This window comes from Oncorhynchus masou, unplaced genomic scaffold (assembly GCF_036934945.1).
Source record: "Oncorhynchus masou masou isolate Uvic2021 unplaced genomic scaffold, UVic_Omas_1.1 unplaced_scaffold_894, whole genome shotgun sequence".
Lineage (NCBI taxonomy): Eukaryota > Metazoa > Chordata > Actinopteri > Salmoniformes > Salmonidae > Oncorhynchus > Oncorhynchus masou.
The window spans coordinates 272,728-294,107 of record NW_027015409.1 but is presented as its reverse complement, the minus strand read 5'-3'; the positions used below and the strand labels follow the sequence as shown (position 1 = coordinate 294,107).

The window sequence follows — 21,380 nt, the reverse complement described above, 5'->3', positions numbered from 1 at the left end:
GACCAGGAGAAACCTGTTAGAGACCAGGCTGTATGGGGGGGACAGGACCAGGGAAACCTGCTAGAGACCAGGCTGTATGGGACCAGGCTGGGGGGGGGACAGGACCAGGGGAAACCTGCTAGAGACCAGGCTGTCGGGGGGACAGGACCAGGAGAAACCTGCTAGAGACCAGGCTGTAGGGGGGGGGACAGGACCAGAGAAACCTGCTAGAGACCAGGCTGTATGGGGGGGGGCAGGACCAGGAGAAACCTGTTAGAGACCAGGCTGTAGGGGGGGGGGACAGGACCAGGAGAAACCTGCTAGAGACCAGGCTGTATGGGGGGGGACAGGACCAGGAGAAACCTGCTAGAGACCAGGCTGTAGGGGGGGGGGGGACAGGACCAGGGAAACCTGCTAGAGACCAGGCTGTAGGGGGACAGGACCAGGAGAAACCTGCTAGAGACCAGGCTGTAGGGGGGGGGGACATGACCAGGAGAAACAGGACCAGGAGAAACCTGCTAGAGACCAGGCTGTCGGGGGGAGGGGACAGGACCAGGAGAAACCTGCTAGAGACCAGGCTGTAGGGGGGGACAGGACCAGGGGAAACCTGCTAGAGACCAGGCTGTAGGGGGGACAGGACCAGGAGAAACCTGCTAGAGACCAGGCTGTAGGGGGGAGACAGGACCAGGGAAACCTGCTAGAGACCAGGCTGTAGGGGGGGGACAGGACCAGGAGAAACCTGCTAGAGACCAGGCTGTAGGGGGGGGGGGGGGGCAGGACCAGGAGAAACCTGCTAGAGACCAGGCTGTATGGGGGGACAGGACCAGGAGAAACCTGCTAGAGACCAGGCTGAATGGGGGGGGGGGGGACAGGACCAGGAGAAACCTGCTAGAGACCAGGCTGTAGGGGGAGACAGGACCAGGAGAAACCTGCTAGAGACCAGGCTGTAGGGGGGACAGGACCAGGGGAAACCTGCTAGAGACCAGGCTGTATGGGGGGGGGGACAGGACCAGGAGAAACCTGCTAGAGACCAGGCTGTCGGGGGGACAGGACCAGGAGAAACCTGCTAGAGACCAGGCTGTATGGGGGGAGGACAGGACCAGGGAGAAACCTGCTAGAGACCAGGCTGTCGGGGGGGGACAGGACCAGGAGAAACCTGCTAGAGACCAGGCTGTATGGGGGGGGGGGGACAGGACCAGGAGAAACCTGCTAGAGACCAGGCTGTATGGGGGGGGACAGGACCAGGAGAAACCTGCTAGAGACCAGGCTGTATGGGGGGGGACAGGACCAGGAGAAACCTGCTAGAGACCAGGCTGTATGGGGGGGGGACAGGACCAGGAGAAACCTGCTAGAGACCAGGCTGTAGGGGGGGGACAGGACCAGGAGAAACCTGCTAGAGACCAGGCTGTCGGGGGGGGACAGGACCAGGAGAAACCTGCTAGAGACCAGGCTGTCGGGGGGGGACAGGAGAAACCTGCTAGAGACCAGGCTGTAGGGGGGGGGACAGGACCAGGAGAAACCTGCTAGAGACCAGGCTGTATGGGGGGGGGACAGGACCAGGAGAAACCTGCTAGAGACCAGATTGTCGGGGGGGGGGACAGGACCAGGAGAAACCTGCTAGAGACCAGGCTGTCGGGGGGGGACAGGACCAGGGAAACCTGCTAGAGACCAGGCTGTATGGGGGGGGGACAGGTCCAGGAGAAACCTGCTAGAGACCAGGCTGTATGGGGGGGGGGACAGGACCAGGAGAAACCTGCTAGAGACCAGGCTGTATGGGGGGGACAGGACCAGGAGAAACCTGCTAGAGACCAGGCTGTCGGGGGGGGACAGGACCAGGAGAAACCTGCTAGAGACCAGGCTGTATGGGGGGGGGGGGGGGACAGGACCAGGAGAAACCTGCTAGAGACCAGGCTGTATGGGGGGGGGACAGGACCAGGAGAAACCTGCTAGAGACCAGGCTGTAGGGGGGACAGGACCAGGAGAAACCTGCTAGAGACCAGGCTGTATGGGGGGGGACTGGACCAGGAGAAACCTGCTAGAGACCAGGCTGTAGGGGGGACATGACCAGGAGAAACCTGCTAGAGACCAGGCTGTATGGGGGACAGGACCAGGAGAAACCTGCTAGAGACCAGGCTGTATGGGGGGACAGGACCAGGAGAAACCTGCTAGAGACCAGGCTGTAAGGGGGGACAGGACCAGGAGAAACCTGCTAGAGACCAGGCTGTATGGGGGGGGCAGGACCAGGAGAAACCTGCTAGAGACCAGGCTGTATGGGGGGGGGGCAGGACCAGGAGAAACCTGCTAGAGACCAGGTTGTCGGGGGGACAGGACCAGGAGAAACCTGCTAGAGACCAGGCTGTATGGGGGGGGGACAGGACCAGGAGAAACCTGCTAGAGACCAGGCTGTAGGGGGGGGGACAGGACCAGGAGAAACCTGCTAGAGACCAGGCTGTATGGGGGGGGGGACAGGACCAGGAGAAACCTGCTAGAGACCAGGCTGTATGGGGGGGGGACAGGACCAGGAGAAACCTGCTAAAGACCAGTCTGTAGGGGGGACAGGACCAGGAGAAACCTGCTAGAGACCAGGCTGTATGGGGGGGGGACAGGACCAGGAGAAACCTGCTAGAGACCAGGCTGTATGGGGGGGGACAGGACCAGGAGAAACCTGCTAGAGACCAGGCTGTATGGGGGGGGACAGGACCAGGAGAAACCTGCTAGAGACCAGGCTGTATGGGGGGGGGGGACAGGACCAGGAGAAACCTGCTAGAGACCAGGCTGTATGGGGGGGACAGGACCAGGAGAAACCTGCTAGAGACCAGGCTGTATGGGGGGGGACAGGACCAGGAGAAACCTGCTAGAGACCAGGCTGTCGGGGGGGGGGGACAGGACCAGGAGAAACCTGCTAGAGACCAGGCTGTATGGGGGGGGACAGGACCAGGAGAAACCTGCTAGAGACCAGGCTGTATGGGGGGGGGACAGGACCAGGAGAAACCTGCTAGAGACCAGGCTGTAGGGGGGGGACAGGACCAGGAGAAACCTGCTAGAGACCAGGCTGTATGGGGGGGGGGGACAGGACCAGGAGAAACCTGCTAGAGACCAGGCTGTATGGGGGGGGGGGGACAGGACCAGGAGAAACCTGCTAGAGACCAGGCTGTATGGGGGGGGGACAGGACCAGGAGAAACCTGCTAGAGACCAGGCTGTATGGGGGGGGGACAGGACCAGGAGAAACCTGCTAGAGACCAGGCTGTATGGGGGGGGACAGGACCAGGAGAAACCTGCTAGAGACCAGGCTGTCGGGGGGGGACAGGACCAGGAGAAACCTGCTAAAGACCAGGCTGTCGGGGGGGGACAGGACCAGGAGAAACCTGCTAGAGACCAGGCTGTCGGGGGGACAGGACCAGGAGAAACCTGCTAGAGACCAGGCTGTCGGGGGGGACAGGACCAGGAGAAACCTGCTAGAGACCAGGCTGTCGGGGGGGACAGGACCAGGAGAAACCTGCTAGAGACCAGGCTGTAGGGGGGGGACAGGACCAGGAGAAACCTGCTAGAGACCAGGCTGTCGGGGGGGGGACAGGACCAGGAGAAACCTGCTAGAGACCAGGCTGTAGGGGGGACAGGACCAGGAGAAACCTGCTAGAGACCAGGCTGTATGGGGGGGGGACAGGACCAGGAGAAACCTGCTAGAGACCAGGCTGTAGGGGGGGGGGACAGGACCAGGAGAAACCTGCTAGAGACCAGGCTGTATGGGGGGGGGACAGGACCAGGAGAAACCTGCTAGAGACCAGGCTGTATGGGGGGGGGACCAGGAGAAACCTGCTAGATACCAGGCTTTATGGGGGGGGGGACAGGACCAGGAGAAACCTGCTAGAGACCAGGCTGTATGGGGGGGGGACAGGACCAGGAGAAACCTGCTAGAGACCAGGCTGTATGGGGGGGGACAGGACCAGGAGAAACCTGCTAGAGACCAGGCTGTATGGGGGGGGGACAGGACCAGGAGAAACCTGCTAGAGACCAGGCTGTATGGGGGGGACAGGACCAGGAGAAACCTGCTAGAGACCAGGCTGTATGGGGGGGGGGGGGGGGGGACAGGACCAGGAGAAACCTGCTAGAGACCAGGCTGTATGGGGGGGGGGGACAGGACCAGGAGAAACCTGCTAGAGACCAGGCTGTAGGGGAGATGACCTTCCACTCATATGTATATTCTGAGCATCGTTAATGTCTGTGACTGTTGCAGGTTGACGTGTGCCATGTGTCGGGAGGTGGGTTGTCTTGCCAGGAAGTTCTCTGATACTCTGCTCACCGTTGGGGTAAGATGTACTCTGTGTGTGTGTGTGTGTGTGTGTGTGTGTGTGTGTACTGGGACTTTGTCTCCAACGCAATAAATGAATGGCATTAAGGTCAGGTGATCAGCTGATCATCACACCCATTGGTTCTCTGACTCCCTTCCTGCCCTTTTCCAGGTTCAGAGAAAAGCAGAAGAGTTGAACCCTTTGGTAGACAGTGTGCTGCTTGAGGTAAGACATATAACAGTTGTTCTGTAGTGTTCTAACAGTGTTCTGTTGTTCTGAAGGGATCTAACAGTGTTCTGTTGTTCTGAAGGGTTCTAACAGTGTTCTGTAGGGTTCTAACAGTTATGTTGTTCTGAAGGGTTCTAACAGTGTTATGTAGGGTTCTAACAGTGTTCTGTTGTTCCGAAGGGTTCTAACAGTGTAATGTTGTTCTGTAGGTTTCTAACAGTGTTCTGCTGTTCCGAAAGGGTTCTAACAGTGTTCCGAAGGGTTCTAACAGTGTTCCGTATGGTTCTAACAGTGTTCTGTTGTTCCGAAGGGTTCGAACAGTGTAATGTTGTTCTGTAGGTTTCTAAGTGTTCTCCTGTTCCGAAAGGGTTCTAACAGTGTTCCGAAAGGGTTCTAACAGTGTTCCGTAGGGTTCTAACAGTGTTCTGTTGTTCCGAAGGGTTCTAACAGTGTCCCGTTGTTCCGCAGGGTTCTAACAGCACCACATACATCCAGAACGCCTTCCAGCTCCTCCTCCCGGTTCTCCAGATGTCACACATCCAGACCCACAGCTCTAGAACCCGCACGGAACCACAGCCCTAACCCTGTCGTAGCCACAGTAAACACACCTCATACTGCTGAAGTGCTGTTAGCATACTAGCCAGTCCTAATGATGTAACTATGTACAGGAAGATAGTGTGATATATATATATAAATAACAGTGATACGGAAGTCAACTACTAGGTTGCCATAGTAACAGACTGACTACGATATTTTTTAACTATTATATAATTCAGTAACTTAGTATAGTTTCATGTAGGGAACAACTTCTCAGATTGAAGAGCTTGTACTCATGTCTTTTAAGCATCTCCAAATTGATTATTTTATACATATATATATATATATATATATATATATATATATATATATATATATATATATGTGTGTGTGTGTATTACTGTTCAGAGGTAAATCTAAACATGATTCATGTCAACTGGCTAATTTAACCCGGTGTATCAGATTATGTTTTATCGTTTTAAAAAGCGAAACCAAAAAAAATAGTTTTGTTGTTAGAGTTTGTTTTTAGTGTCACGTAAACCAGATCAGTACAGTGTAATGTGTTGTTTAACAGTGGCGTACCTGAAGCAAATTAGGGTTCAGTGCTTTTCTCAAAAGGCACAACGACATAAATAAAAAATGTTTGTTGCTTTGTCAGCTCAGGTGTTCGAACCAGAGACCTTTCGGTTCCTCGGCCCAACGCGCTAACCGCTAAGCTACATGCCGCAGGTATTGATGTTCCCTGCTTAATGAAGGGGTGTTTCTTTACGCCGTAGAACAGCTAACCTTGTTTAAATGGTAGAACAGCTAACCTTGTTTAAATGGTAGAACAGCTAACCTTGTTTAAATGGTAGAACAGCTAACCTTGTTTAAATGGTAGAACAACTAACCTTGTTTAAATGGTAGAACAGCTAACCTTGTTTAAATGGTAGAACAGCTAACCTTGTTTAAATGGTAGAACAGCTAACCTTGTTTAAATGGTTGAACAGCTAACCTTGTTTAAATGGTAGAACAGCTAACCTTGTTTAAATGGTAGAACAGCTAACCTTGTTTAAATGGTAGAACAGCTAACCTTGTTTAAATGGTAGAACAGCTAACCTTGTTTAAATGGTAGAACAACTAACCTTGTTTAAATGGTAGAACAGCTAACCTTGTTTAAATGGTAGAACAACTAACCTTGTTTAAATGGTAGAACAGCTAACCTTGTTTAAATGGTAGAACAGCTAACCTTGTTTAAAATGGTAGAACAACTAACCTTGTTTAAATGGTAGAACAGCTAACCTTGTTTAAAATGGTAGAACAGCTAACCTTGTTTAAAATGGTAGAACAACTAACCTTGTTTAAATGGTTGAACAACTAACCTTGTTTAAATGGTTGAACAACTAACCTTGTTTAAAATGGTAGAACAACTAAAGAGGACCAGAACTATAATGTTCTATATTTCTATTTCTATGTGTATTTGTTTTTAGGTCCACTGGTTTATTAAGTCGTTGTTTTGATCATTTATGAATCTGCTGCTATGGTAACGGAGATGGAATCTGACAACGGAACCTTTAATCACAAAATGCCAACAACAAAAAATAAAAATACCTTTTTAAACCTTTTGACTGTTTCAGAGCCATGTCTTTATATATACACACACGCGCACACACACACACACGCACACACACACTGTTGTACGTATCAGCACACACACACACACACACACACACAATGTTTTTCCATATAAAATCCTATTTTCCCTAAACCTAAACTAGTCTTTGTCCTCGTGGGGGGGGGAATGTCCTTCGGGGGTCTGTTGAGGATCTCCAGGACCCAGGAGGGAAATACCACCCCCCCCCCCCATCAAGACAGCATTCAGGGTGTTCCTGTCTTCTGCTCTGTTCATCTAGAGCTCTTCAGGAGAAAGGGATGAGTGGAGAGGGTGGCCACGGTGGTGGAGCGCTAGAGAGATAGAGAGGCAAAGAGAGAGAGAGTGAGTGGCAGAGAGATGTTAGTTGGTATTAATATATATTATTATAGGTATTAATATATATATATTATTATAGGTATTAATATATATATATTATTATAGGTTTTTTTATTTTTATGTAAATATATTTTTTATATTTTAGGTTATTATAGCGCTAGAGAGAGAGAGAGAGACACACAGAGAGAGAGAGAGAGAGAGACACAGAGAGAGAGAGACACAGAGAGAGAGAGACACAAAGAGAGACACAGAGAGAGAGACACACAGAGACACAGAGAAAGAGAGAGAATATTATTATAGGTATTAATATAGGTATTAATATATATATTATAGGTATTAATATATTACTATAGGTATTAATTAATTAATGAACATTGTCTTTAGAACTCTCACCTGTGTCATTACCGTAGTAACCCTGACGAGGCTCGTCCTCTGAGAACACACACATCGAGCAAGGTCAGTGTGTGTGTTCCTGTGTGTGTGTGTGTGTTCCTGTGTGTGTGTGTGTGTGTGTGTTCCTTACCTGCAGTCTTCTCTTCATGAATAGGTGACAACAGGCCTGTTCATTGAAAACACAACATTACTACTACAACACACACACACACACACACAGTTGAGGAAGCTACTCTGAAAATATAGTTCACCAAGCTAACAATTACTGAACACTGGGAGAAGTTAAATGTGTCATTCTTGTGAAATGTATATCTACATGCTACAGGCTACAGGCTACAGGTACGTTTCACAGGCTCCATGTACGTTTCACAGGCCACAGGCTACATGTCCGTGTCACAGGCCACAGGCTACATGTCCGTGTCACAGGCTACAGGCTACATGTCCGTGTCACAGGCTACAGGCTACAGGTAAGTTTCACAGGCTACAGGTACGTTTCACAGGCTACAGGTACGTTTCACAGGCTACAGGTACGTTTCACAGGCCACAGGCTACATGTCCGTGTCACAGGCCACAGGCTACATGTCCGTGTCACAGGCTACAGGCTACATGTCCGTTTCACAGGCTACAGGTACGTTTCACAGGCCACAGGCTACATGTCCGTGTCACAGGCTACATGTACGTGTCACAGGCTACAGGCTACAGGTACGTGTCACAGGCTACAGGCTACAGGTAAGTTTCACAGGCTACATGTACGTGTCACAGGCTACAGGCTACAGGTACGTGTCACAGGCTACAGGCTACATGTACGTGTCACAGGCCACAGGCTACATGTACGTGTCACAGGCCACAGGCTACATGTCCGTGTCACAGGCTACAGGCTACATGTCCGTGTCACAGGCTACAGGCTACAGGTAAGTTTCACAGGCTACAGGCTACAGGTAAGTTTCACAGGCTACAGGTAAGTTTCACAGGCTACAGGTACGTGTCACAGGCTACAGGTAAGTTTCACAGGCTACAGGCTACAGGTACGTGTCACAGGCCACAGGCTACATGTACGTGTCACAGGCTACATGTATGTGTCACAGGCTACAGGCTACATGTACGTGTCACAGGCTACAGGCTACATGTACGTGTCACAGGCCACAGGCTACATGTCCGTGTCACAGGCTACAGGCTACATGTCCGTGTCACAGGCTACAGGCTACAGGTAAGTTTCACAGGCTACAGGCTACAGGTAAGTTTCACAGGCTACAGGTAAGTTTCACAGGCTACAGGTAAGTTTCACAGGCTACAGGTACGTGTCACAGGCTACAGGTAAGTTTCACAGGCTACAGGCTACAGGTACGTGTCACAGGCCACAGGCTACATGTACGTGTCACAGGCTACATGTATGTGTCACAGACTACAGGCTACATGTACGTGTCACAGGCTACAGGCTACATGTACGTGTCACAGACTACAGGCTACATGTACGTGTCACAGACTACAGGCTACATGTACGTGTCACAGGCCACAGGCTACATGTATGTGTCACAGGCTACAGGCTACATGTACGTGTCATAGGCCACAGGCTACATGTACGTGTCACAGGCTACAGGCTACATGTCCGTGTCACAGGCTACAGGCTACAGGTAAGTTTCACAGGCTACAGGTACGTGTCACAGGCTACAGGCTACAGGTAAGTTTCACAGGCTACAGGTACGTGTCACAGGCCACAGGCTACATGTACGTGTCACAGGCTACATGTACGTGTCACAGACTACAGGCTACATGTACGTGTCACAGACTACAGGCTACATGTACGTGTCACAGGCCACAGGCTACATGTACGTGTCACAGGCTACAGGCTACATGCACGTGTCACAGGCTACAGGCTACATGCACGTGTCACAGGCCACAGGCTACATGTACGTGTCACAGGCCACAGGCTACATGTACGTGTCACAGGCCACAGGCTACATGTACGTGTCACAGGCTACAGGCTACATGTACGTGTCACAGGCCACAGGCTACATGTCCGTTTCACTTATATTCTTCAGGCTATCTGGCATTAGTGAGTCAGCCTAATGCCCCGTTGACATGGGGATGTATTTCAATACACTGTACATCACTTCATGGAGTCTTTCCCCGATACTGAACGGAGAAGTGTAGTGCCTGTCTCTAGACCCACTACTGAACAGAGAAGTGTAGTGCCTGTCTCTAGACCCACTACTGAACAGAGAAGTGTAGTGCCTGTCTCTAGACCCACTACTGAACGGAGAAGTGTAGTGCCTGTCTCTAGACCCACTACTGAACGGAGAAGTGTAGTGCCTGTCTCTAGACCCACTACTGAACGGAGAAGTGTAGTGCCTGTCTCTAGACCCACTACTGAACGGAGAAGTGTAGTGCCTGTCTCTAGACCCACTACTGAACGGAGAAGTGTAGTGCCTGTCTCTAGCCCCACTACTGAACGGAGAAGTGTAGTGCCTGTCTCTAGCCCCACTACTGAACGGAGAAGTGTAGTGCCTGTCTCTAGACCCACTACTGAACGGAGAAGTGTAGTGCCTGTCTGTAGACCCACTACTGAACGGAGAAGTGTAGTGCCTGTCTGTAGACCCACTACTGAACGGAGAAGTGTAGTGCCTGTCTCTAGACCCACTACTGAACGGAGAAGTGTAGTGCCTGTCTCTAGACCCACTACTGAACTGAGAAGTGTAGTGCCTGTCTCTAGTCCCACTACTGAACGGAGAAGTGTAGTGCCTGTCTCTAGACCCACTACTGAACGGACAAGTGTAGTGCCTGTCTCTAGACCCACTACTGAACGGAGAAGTGTTGTGCCTGTCTGTCTAGCCACACCGCTACTTGGTAAAACAGTAGCGTGTAGTTCCAGTAGTTAGCTACATGGTTAAACAGTAGTGTGTAGTTCCAGTAGTTAGCTTCACCGCTACATGGTAAAACAGTAGAGTGTAATTCCAGTAGTTAGCTACACCGCTACATGGTAAAACAGTAGTGTGTAGTTCCAGTAGTTAGCTACACCGCTACATGGTAAAACAGTAGTGTGTAGTTCCAGTAGTTAGCTACACCGCTACATGGTAAAACAGTAGTGTGTAGTTCCAGTAGTTAGCTACATGGTTAAACAGTAGTGTGTAGTTCCAGTAGTTAGCTACACGGCTACATGGTAAAACAGTAGTGTGTAGTTCCAGTAGTTAGCTACACGGCTACATGGTAAAACAGTAGTGTGTAGTTCCAGTAGTTAGCTACACCGCTACATGGTAAAATAGTAGTGTGTAGTTCCAGTAGTTAGCTACACGGTAAAACAGTAGTGTGTAGTTCCAGTAGTTAGCTACATGGTAAAACAGTAGTGTGTAGTTCCAGTAGTTAGCTACATGGTAAAACAGTAGAGTGTAGTTCCAGCAGTTAGCTACACTGCTACATGGTAAAACAGTAGTTATGTAGTTCCAGTAGTTAGCTACACCGCTACATGGTAAAACAGTAGTGTGTAGTTCCAGTAGTTAGGTACACCGCTACATGGTTAAACAGTAGTGTGTAGTTCCAGTAGTTAGCTACATGGTAAAACAGTAGTGTGTAGTTCCAGTAGTTAGCTACATGGTTAAACAGTAGTGTGTAGTTCCAGTAGTTAGGTACACCGCTACATGGTTAAACAGTAGTGTGTAGTTCCAGTAGTTAGCTACATGGTAAAACAGTAGTGTGTAGTTCCAGTAGTTAGCTACACCGCTACATGGTAAAACAGTAGTGTGTAGTTCCAGTAGTTAGCTACACCGCTGCATGGTAAAACAGTAGTGTGTAGTTCCAGTAGTTAGCTACATGGTTAAACAGTAGTGTGTAGTTCCAGTAGTTAGCTACATGGTAAAACAGTAGTGTGTAGGTCCAGTAGTTAGCTACACCGCTACATGGTTAAACAGTAGTGTGTAGTTCCAGTAGTTAGCTACATGGTAAAACAGTAGTGTGTAGCTCCAGTAGTTAGCTACATGGTAAAACAGTAGTGTGTAGGTCCAGTAGTTAGCTACATGGTAAAACAGCAGTGTGTAGTTCCAGTAGTTAGCTACATGGTAAAACAGTAGTCTGTAGTTCCAGTAGTTAGCTTCACCGCTACATGGTAAAACAGTAGTCTGTAGTTCCAGTAGTTAGCTTCACCGCTACATGGTTAAACAGTAGTGTGTAGTTCCAGTAGTTAGCTACACCGCTAGGGCTCTAATTCCCTATATAGTGCAGTGACCATAGGGCTCTATTCCCTATATAGTGCAGTGACCATAGGGTAGGATGCCATTTGGGATGCAGGCTATTCTGTTTTCTGCTGTTGGAGAGAGAGAGGGAGAGAGATAGGGGGAGAGAGAGAGAGAGCGAGAGACAGGGGGAGAGAGAGAGATGGGGAGAGAGGGGTACCTGAGGAGTGATGTAGTGAGACAGAGACATCAGGGAGGTCCATGTTGAATCCTCTGGTCTGGAACCCACTGGGCTCCTCTGGGAGGGGGGAGAGAGAGGTACCTGAGGAGTGTAGTGAGACAGAGACATCAGGGAGGTCCGTGTTGAATCCTCTGGTCTGGAACACACCAGGCAGGTCCGAGATACTGTTGTGAAGAAGTTTAAAGCCGGATTTGGATACAAAAAGATTTCCCAAGCTTTAAACATCCCAAGGAGCACTGTGCAAGCGATAATATTGAAATGGAAGGAGTATCAGACCACTGCAAATCTACCAAGACCTGGCCGTCCCTCTAAACTTTCAGCTCATACAAGGAGAAGACTGATCAGAGATGCAGCCAAGAGGCCCATGATCACTCTGGATGAACTGCAGAGATCTACAGCCGAGGTGGGAGACTCTGTCCATAGGACAACAATCAGTCGTATATTGCGCAAATCTGGCCTTTATGGAAGAGTGGCAAGAAGAAAGCCATTTCTTAAAGATATCCATAAAGTGTTGTTTAAAGTTTGCCACAAGCCACCTGGGAGACACACCAAACATGTGGAAGAAGGTGCTCTGGTCAGATGAAACCAAAATTGAACTTTTTGGCAACAATGCAAAACGTTATGTTTGGCGTAAAAGCAACACAGCTCATCACCCTGAACACACCATCCCCACTGTCAAACATGGTGGTGGCAGCATCATGGTTTGGGCCTGCTTTTCTTCAGCAGGGACAGGGAAGATGGTTAAAATTGATGGGAAGATGGATGGAGCCAAATACAGGACCATTCTGGAAGAAAACCTGATGGAGTCTGCAAAAGACCTGAGACTGGGACGGAGATTTGTCTTCCAACAAGACAATGATCCAAAACATAAAGCAAAATCTACAATGGAATGGTTCAAAAATCAACATATCCAGGTGTTAGAATGGCCAAGTCAAAGTCCAGACCTGAATCCAATCGAGAATCTGTGGAAAGAACTGAAAACTGCTGTTCACAAATGCTCTCCAACCAACCTCACTGAGCTCGAGCTGTTTTGCAAGGAGGAATGGGAAAAAAATTCAGTCTCTCGATGTGCAAAACTGATAGAGACATACCCCAAGCGACTTACAGCTGTAATCGCAGCAAAAGGTGGCGCTACAAAGTATTAACTTAAGGGGGCTGAATAATTTTGCACGCCCAATTTTTCAGTTTTTGATTTGTTAAATTTTTTTGAAATATCCAATAAATGTCGTTCCACTTCATGATTGTGTCCCACTTGTTGTTGATTCTTCACAAAAAAATACAGTTTTATATATTTATGTTTGAAGCCTGAAATGTGGCAAAAGGTCACAAAGTTCAAGGGGGCCCGAATACTTTCGCAAGGCACTGTACCTGAGGAGTGATGTAGTGAGACAGAGACATCAGGGAGGTCCGTGTTGAATCCTCTGGTCTGGAACCCACTGGGCTCCTCTGGGAGGGGGGAGAAAGGAGGAGAGGGAGGGGTAGGAGAGGGGAAGGGGAAGGCAGAGAAGGGGGAGAAAGGAGGAGAGGGAGGGGTAGGAGAGAGGGGAAGGCAGAGAAGGGGGAGAAAGGAGGAGAGGGAGGGGTAGGAGAGAGGGGAAGGCAGAAAATGGGGGAGAAAGGAGAAGAGGGAGGGGTAGGAGAGTGAGAGGGGAAGGTGGAGAAGTGGGGGAGAAAGGAGAAGAGGGAGGGGTAGGAGAGAGAGAGGGGAAGGCAGAGAAGGGGGAGAAAGGAGAAGAGGGAGGGGTAGGAGAGGGAGAGGGGAAGGTGGAGAAGTGGGGGAGAAAGGAGAAGAGGGAGGGGTAGGAGAGAGAGAGGGGAAGGCAGAGAAGGGGGAGAAAGGAGAAGAGGGAGGGGTAGGAGAGGGAGAGGGGAAGGTGGAGAAGTGGGGGAGAAAGGAGAAGAGGGAGGGGTAGGAGAGAGAGAGGGGAAGGCAGAGAAGGGGGAGAAAGGAGAAGAGGGAGGGGTAGGAGAGGGAGAGGGGAAGGCAGAGAAGGGGGAGAAAGGAGGAGAGGGAGGGGTAGGAGAGAGGGGAAGGCAGAGAAGGGGGAGAAAGGAGAAGAGGGAGGGGTAGGAGAGGGGAAGGCAGAGAAGGGGGAGAAAGGAGAAGAGGGAGGGGTAGGAGAGAGGGGAAGGCAGAGAAGGGGGAGAAAGGAGAAGAGGGAGGGGTAGGAGAGAGGGGAAGGCAGAGAAGGGGGAGAAAGGAGAAGAGGGAGGGGTAGAAGAGGGAAATTGGGGAGAAAGGAGAAGAGGGAGAGGGAAATCATTTAATTTCAACCCATGTACATAAAGACTTTTTCATTTGTTTAAGATGTGTGTGTGTGTGTGTGTGTGTGTGTGTGTGTGTGTGTGTGTGTGCCTGTGTGTTCCCACAAGGTTAGTTATACGAGAATGTGTGTGTGTGACTCACTTCGACAGCAGCGAGTCCTCCAGTAGATCAGACCCAGGACCGTGGTGAGGACGGTCAACATGACCACAACCACTAGGACCAACCACGCCACCCTGAAGACACACAACCACTCACCTAGAGAGATGGGGGGAGGGGGAGGGGGAGGAGAAAGAGAGAGGGGGGGGGAGAGGGGGAGGAGAAAGAGAGAGAGAGGGGGAGGAGAGAGAGGGGGAGGAGAGAGAGGGGGAGAGAGAGAGAGAGAGAGAGAGAGAGAGAGAGAGAGGGGGAGGAGGAGAAGAGAGAGGGAGAGGGGAGGAGGAGAAGAGAGGAGAGAGAGGGGTAGGAGAGAGAGGGGGAAGGGAGGAGAGAGAGGGGGAGGAGAGAGAGAGAGGGGGAGGAGAGAGAGAGGGGGAGGAGAAAGGGGGAGATAAGAGTGGGAGGGAGAAAAATATCCTCTGTGTACAATGTAGAACACCAAATAATGCATGCAGAGTGGAATTAGGCCGATACCCGATAATTATCAAAATCCAGAAAAGAGACGTTAAATTCTATAACCACCTAAAAGGAAGCGATTCCCAAACCTTCCACAACAAAGCCATCACCTACAGAGAGATGAACTTGGAGAAGAGTCCCCTAAGCAAGCTGGTCCTGGGGCTCTGTTCACAATCACAAACACACCCTACAGAGCCCCAGGACAACAGCACAATTAGACCCAACCAAATCATGAGAAAACTAAAAGATAATTACTTGACACATTGGAAAGAATTAACAAAAAAACAGAGCAAACTAGAATGCTATTTGGCCCTAAACAGAGAGTACACAGCGGCAGCATACCTGACCACTGTGACTGACCCAAAATTAAGGAAAGCTTTGACTATGTACAGACTCAGTGAGCAGAGCCTTGCTATTGAGAAAGGCCGCCGTAGGCAGACATGGCTCTCAAGAGAAGACAGGCTATGTGCTCACTGCCCACAAAATGAGGTGGAAACTGAGCTGCACTTCCTAACCTCCTGCCCAATGTATGACCATATTAGAGAGACATATTTCCCTCAGATTACACAGATCCACAAAGAATTTAAAAACAAACCCGATTTTGAAAAACTCCCATATCTACTGGGTGAAATACCACAGTGTGACATCACAGCAGCAAGATTTGTGACCTGTTGCCACAAGAAAAGGGCAACCAGTGAAGAACAAACACCATTGTAAATACAACCTACACTACCGTTCAAATGTTTTGGGGGTCACTTAGAAATGTCCTTGTTTTTGAAAGAATAGGCGTACAGAGGCCCATTATCAGCAACCATCACTCCTGTGTTCCAATGGCACGTTGTGTTAGCTCATCCAAGTTTATCATTTAAAAAAGGGCTAATTGATCATTAGAAAACCCTTTTGCAATTATGTTAGCAGAGCTGAAAACTAATGTTTTGATTTCAAGAAGCAATAAAAGTGTCCTTCTTTAGACTAGTTGAGTATCTGGAGCATCAGCATTTTGTGGGTTCGATGACAGGCTCAAAATGGCCAGAAACAAAATTACTTTCTTCTGTGTATCATTATGCTCCACCTACCAACTGAGCCACATGGGATCCAACTCTACTCACTTCTAGGTGGCCGTGTCCAGGGCAGGTCAGACTTTACAGCTGTCTGATTGGTTCCTTGGGTGTGGAGATGAAGGAGACACTGGCTGTGATTGGTTGGTATGGAAAGGGGCGGTGTTCGAAAACAGCAGTAGATGAATCCTTGTCCTTCTTCCTCCCCCTCTTCCTCCCCCTCTTTCTTCTTCTCTGTCAGGAAGCCGTACAAAGTCGCGTTCTCTCCTTCAGACAACACTGATAGCGCCACCCTCCTCCCTGGAGAGATGGAGGGGAGGAGAGGTGAAAGGAGGAGGAGGGGAGGCAAGGAGAGAGGAGAGAAGAGAGGAGGAAAGGAGGAGGGGAGACGAGGAGAGAAGAAAGGAGGATGAAATGAGGGGAAGGGGAGGAAAGGAGAGAGGAGAGAAGAGGAGAGAGGAGGGGAGGCAAGGAGAGAAGAGGATGAAATGAGGGGAAGGGGAGGCAAGGAGAGAGGAGAGAAGAGGAGGATGAGGGGAGGCAAGGAGAGAAGAGAAGAGGAGGAAATTAGGGGAAGGGGAGGCAAGGAGAGAGGAGAGAAGAGGAGAGGAGCCAGGAGATGAGAGGGGAAAATAGAGGAGAAGAAGAGAGGGGGAGGAGAGGAGGGGAAAAGGAAAGGTGAAGAGTAAAATCCAACATTTTCAGTCAATAACCACGTTTCCATTCACAGTTTTTATGAAGTAATGTCATAACCACGACAGATGTGATGGAAACAGGAAGTGGGGTCTTTAACTGTTTGACACGGTGGGGTCTTTAACTGGTTGACACGGCGGGGTCTTTAACTGTTTGACACGGTGGGGTCTTTAACTGTTTGACACGGTGGGGTCTTTAACTGTTTGACACGGTGGGGTCTTTAACTGTTTGACACGGTGGGGTCTTTAACTGTTTGACACGGTGGGGTCTCTAACTGTTTGACACGGTGGGGTCTCTAACTGTTTGACACGGTGGGATCTTTAACTGGTTGACACGGTGGGGTCTTTAACTGTTTAACTGTTTGACACGGTGGGGTCTTTAACTGTTTAACTGTTTGACACGGTGGGGTCTTTAACTGTTTAACTGTTTGACACGGTGGGGTCTCTAACTGTTTGACACGGTGGGGTCTCTAACTGTTTGACACGGTGGGGTCTTTAACTGTTTGACACGGTGGGGTCTTTAACTGTTTGACACGGTGGGGTCTTTAACTGTTTGACACGGTGGGGTCTTTAACTGTTTGACACGGTGGGGTCTTTAACTGTTTGACACGGTGGGGTCTTTAACTGTTTGACACGGTGGGGTCTTTAACTGTTTGACACGGTGGGGTCTCTAACTGTTTGACACGGTGGGGTCTTTAACTGTTTGACCCGGTGGGGTCTCTAACTGTTTGACACGGTGGGGTCTTTAACTGTTTGACACGGTGGGGTCTCTAACTGTTTGACACGGTGGGGTCTCTAACTGTTTGACACGGTGGGGTCTTTAACTGTTTGACACGGTGGGGTCTTTAACTGTTTGACACGGTGGGGTCTTTAACTGTTTGACACGGTGGGGTCTTTAACTGTTTGACACGGTGGGGTCTTTAACTGTTTGACACGGTGGGGTCTTTAACTGTTTGACACGGTGGGGTCTCTAACTGTTTGACACGGTGGGGTCTTTAACTGTTTGACCCGGTGGGGTCTCTAACTGTTTGACACGGTGGGGTCTTTAACTGTTTGACCCGGTGGGGTCTCTAACTGTTTGACACGGTGGGGTCTTTAACTGTTTGACACGGTGGGGTCTTTAACTGTTTGACACGGTGGGGTCTTTAACTGTTTGACACGGTGGGGTCTTTAACTGTTTGACACGGTGGGGTCTTTAACTGTTTGACACGGTGGGGTCTTTAACTGTTTGACACGGTGGGGTCTTTAACTGTTTGACACGGTGGGGTCTTTAACTGTTTGACACGGTGGGGTCTTTAACTGTTTGACACGGTGGGGTCTTTAACTGTTTGACACGGTGGGGTCTTTAACTGTTTAACTGTTTGACACGGTGGGGTCTTTAACTGTTTGACACGGTGGGGTCTTTAACTGGTTGACACGGTGGGGTCTTTAACTGTTTGACACGGTGGGATCTTTAACTGTTGGACACGGTGGGGTCTTTAACTGTTTGACACGGTGGGGTCTCTAACTGTTTGACACGGTGGGATCTTTAACTGTTTGACACGGTGGGATCTTTAACTGTTTGACACGGTGGGGTCTTTAACTGTTTGACTGTTTGACACGGTGGGATCTTTAACTGTTTGACACGGTGGGATCTTTAACTGTTGGACACGGTGGGGTCTTTAACTGTTTGACACGGTGGGGTCTTTAACTGTTTGACACGGTGGGGTCTTTAACTGTTTGACATGGTGGGATCTTTAACTGTTGGACACGGTGGGGTCTTTAACTGGTCGGCTGTTTGACACGGTGGGGTCTTTAACGACATCATGGTACCACGTTCCCCAAGGGCACCCCCCCCCCAAGCTCAACTCAAAAGATGGCGCACAGAATGCAAAAAATATTCTTAGAAATATTTAACCTCCACACATTAACAAGTCCAATAGCTCAAATGAAAGATAAACACCTTGTTCATCTACCCAGCGAGTCAGATGTCTAAAATGTTTTACGGCGAATACTAGACTAGCCTACCCATACTGCATCTGTAGTTGGCCTAGAGCGCAGGTGACAAGACCACAGCAGGCACATTTTGTTATTTTTCGCAGTTTTTTTGTGACCAAATATTATTGCCAGGGTTGAAAATGTGATGAAAACACATTGAACTTCAGATTGTTATTCGGTACATGAAGCCCCCCCCCCCCCAAAAAAAAAATATATATGTTTTTACGTGACCTCAGTTTTGTTTATCCTCAACATCCTGTTTGGTGGACATTTTCTTCATGCTGACTTTTAAATATTGGCAATTTGATGGAAACCGAGCTACTATTTAATATCAACTGTTAATCAATCGATGTATGATCAATGAAGGGTCCGTCTAAACTGTCGATCGTCCAACTGAAGTCCCTGCCCACCTGACAGCGAGGCGTTGCCACGGAGGGTCTCTGTGTCACACAGCAACCAGCTCACTCCAGAACCCGTCCTCCCGGTGTGACAGACGGGCTTCTCCTCGGCGCTCCGGTTGGAGCTCTGTCCCGCAGGGGTCAGCCCGGGGTCGCACTGCGTTGTCACTTCCTGGTCCCCACAGGGGTCAAAGGTCACACAGTGGAAGTTTACCCTCGCTGCAGCAGAGAGAGAGAGAGAGAGGTGACTTTTCAAGTATCTGTTTGTGTCATATTTCCTGTGTCAGTGATCTCGGTTACGATAAAGTATGTTTCACAACCCCGTCTTTCTCACACACACACACACACACACACACACACACACACACACACACACATTCTCTCTCAAACTTGTGTGTCTGTCTGTTAATCTGTCACATTATTTTGAGGGCACACAGTGTATTGTGAAATCTGTGAATGTATTGTAATGTTTTAAAATTGTATAAACTGCCTTTATTTTGCTGGACCCCTGTTTTGGCAACAGCTAATGGGGATCCAAAATAAATACAAAAATAAATACCTCTGTGTGAAGTGAAGAACTCTGGGAGACAGATGATAAAGGCGAGAAGGATGAGGATGAAGAGTTTGATGAGTGCTTCTCTCGTCATGGTAACGCATGACACACGGTCAGACAGACACGTATTCTGTCTCTCTCTCTCTCTGTCTGTCTCTCTCTCTGTCTGTCTCTCTCTCTCTGTCTGTCTCTCTCTCTCTGTCTGTCTCTCTCTCTCTGTCTGTCTCTCTCTCTCTGTCTGTCTCTGTCTCTCTCTCTCTGTCTGTCTCTGTCTCTCTCTCTGTCTGTCTCTGTCTCTCTCTCTCTCTCTGTCTCTCTCACACTGTCTCTCTCTGTCTGTCCTTCTCTGTCTCTCTCACTCTGTCTCTGTCTCTCTCTCTGTCTGTCTCTCCGTCTGTCTCTCCGTCTGTCTCTCCGTCTGTCTCTCCGTCTGTCTCTCCGTCTGTCTCTCCGTCTGTCTCTCCGTCTGTCTCTCCGTCTGTCTCTCCGTCTGTCTCTCCGTCTGTCTCTCCGTCTGTCTCTCCGTCTGTCTCTCCGTCTGTCTCTCCGTCTGTCTCTCCGTCTGTCTCTCCGTCTGTCTCTCCGTCTGTCTCTCCGTCTGTCTCTCCGTCTGTCTCTCTGTCTGTCTCTCCGTCTGTCTCTCTCTCTGTCTCTCTCTCTGTCTCTCTCTCTGTCTGTCTCCCTACTCTCTCAGTCTCGCCTCGTCTATGAACAGAGAAACCAGAGAACGTTACACACTGTGGCTCACTACTCCACTTCCTCTGTCACTTCCTGAAACTGTCTTAGAGAGAGAGCGAGAGAGAAGTGGAAAGAGAGACGAGCGACAGAGATACAGAGAGTGGGAGAAAGACAGAGAGTTGGAGATAGAAAGAGAGAAAGATGATTATTGTGAATTGCTTCTCTCCTGAGGGACTCTGGGTAATGGGGTTTGTTTAGTAAGAATGTTTTGTGTTCTAGAACACTAGGTTAAGTCATTGCAAATGCTCTAGGTATGTATGTCACAGTGAAATGCTGAATACAACAGGTGTAGTAGACCTCACAGTGAAATGCTGAATACAACAGGTGTAGTAGACCTCACAGTGAAATGCTGAATACAACAGGTGTAGTAGACCTCACAGTGAAATGCTGAATACAACAGGTGTAGTAGACCTCACAGTGAAATGCCGAATACAACAGGTGTAGTAGACCTCACAGTGAAATGCTGAATACAACAGGTGTGGTAGACCTCACAGTGAAATGCTGAATACAACAGGTGTAGTAGACCTCACAGTGAAATGCTGAATACAACAGTAGTAGACCTCACAGTGAAATGCTGAATACAACAGGTGTAGTAGACCTCACAGTGAAATGCTGAATACAACAGGTGTAGTAGACCTCACAGTGAAATGCTGAATACAACAGTAGTAGACCTCACAGTGAAATGCTGAATACAACAGGTGTAGTAGACCTGACAGTGAAATGCTGAATACAACAGGTGTAGTAGACCTCACAGTGAAATGCTGAATACAACAGGTGTAGTAGACCTCACAGTGAAATGCTGAATACAACAGGTGTAGTAGACCTGACAGAGAAATGCTGAATACAACAGGTGTAGTAGACCTCACAGTGAAATGCTGAATACAACAGGTGTAGTAGACCTGACAGTGAAATGCTGAATACAACAGGTGTAGTAGACCTGACAGTGAAATGCTGAATACAACAGGTGTAGTAGACCTCACAGTGAAATGCTGAAAACAACAGGTGTTGTAGACCTGACAGTGAAATGCTGAATCCAACAGGTGTAGTAGACCTCACAGTGAAATGCTGAATACAACAGGTGTAGTAGACCTGACAGTGAAATGCTGAATACAACAGGTGTAGTAGACCTCACAGTGAAATGCTGAATACAACAGGTGTAGTAGACCTCACAGTGAAATGCTGAATACAACAGGTGTAGTAGACCTCACAGTGAAATGCTGAATACAACAGGTGTAGTAGACCTCACAGTGAAATGCTGAATACAACAGGTGTAGTAGACCTCACAG

The 21,380-nt window shown here is 49.2% G+C and overlaps 2 protein-coding genes across 11 annotated transcripts; one reads left to right on the top strand and one right to left on the bottom strand.

Moving 5' to 3' along the window:
* The first annotated feature begins 4,169 nt into the window (after positions 1-4,169).
* Positions 4,170-6,638, top strand: LOC135538031 (protein NOXP20-like). The gene is made up of 3 exons (XM_064964031.1): positions 4,170-4,287; positions 4,441-4,494; positions 4,966-6,638. Exons 1-3 carry the CDS (start codon positions 4,174-4,176, stop codon positions 5,077-5,079), a joined length of 282 nt encoding a protein of 93 aa, XP_064820103.1. The 5' UTR covers positions 4,170-4,173; the 3' UTR covers positions 5,080-6,638.
* LOC135538029 (uncharacterized) lies at positions 6,572-20,100 on the bottom strand. Of its 10 annotated transcripts, none has more exons than XM_064964021.1 (9): positions 19,363-20,100; positions 18,816-19,022; positions 15,788-16,036; positions 14,208-14,321; positions 13,169-13,246; positions 11,780-11,964; positions 7,527-7,562; positions 7,397-7,435; positions 6,572-6,978 (listed from the first exon to the last, which is right to left on the bottom strand). In XM_064964021.1, exons 1-9 carry the CDS (start codon positions 19,448-19,450, stop codon positions 6,919-6,921), a joined length of 1,056 nt encoding a protein of 351 aa, XP_064820093.1. In that variant the 5' UTR covers positions 19,451-20,100; the 3' UTR covers positions 6,572-6,918. The 10 variants fall into 10 exon arrangements, with proteins under 10 accessions (XP_064820093.1, XP_064820094.1, XP_064820096.1 ...); XM_064964022.1 differs by having other exon boundaries at positions 7,409-7,435; XM_064964024.1 differs by having other exon boundaries at positions 11,780-11,881.
* Between the last annotated feature and the right edge of the window lie 1,280 nt (positions 20,101-21,380).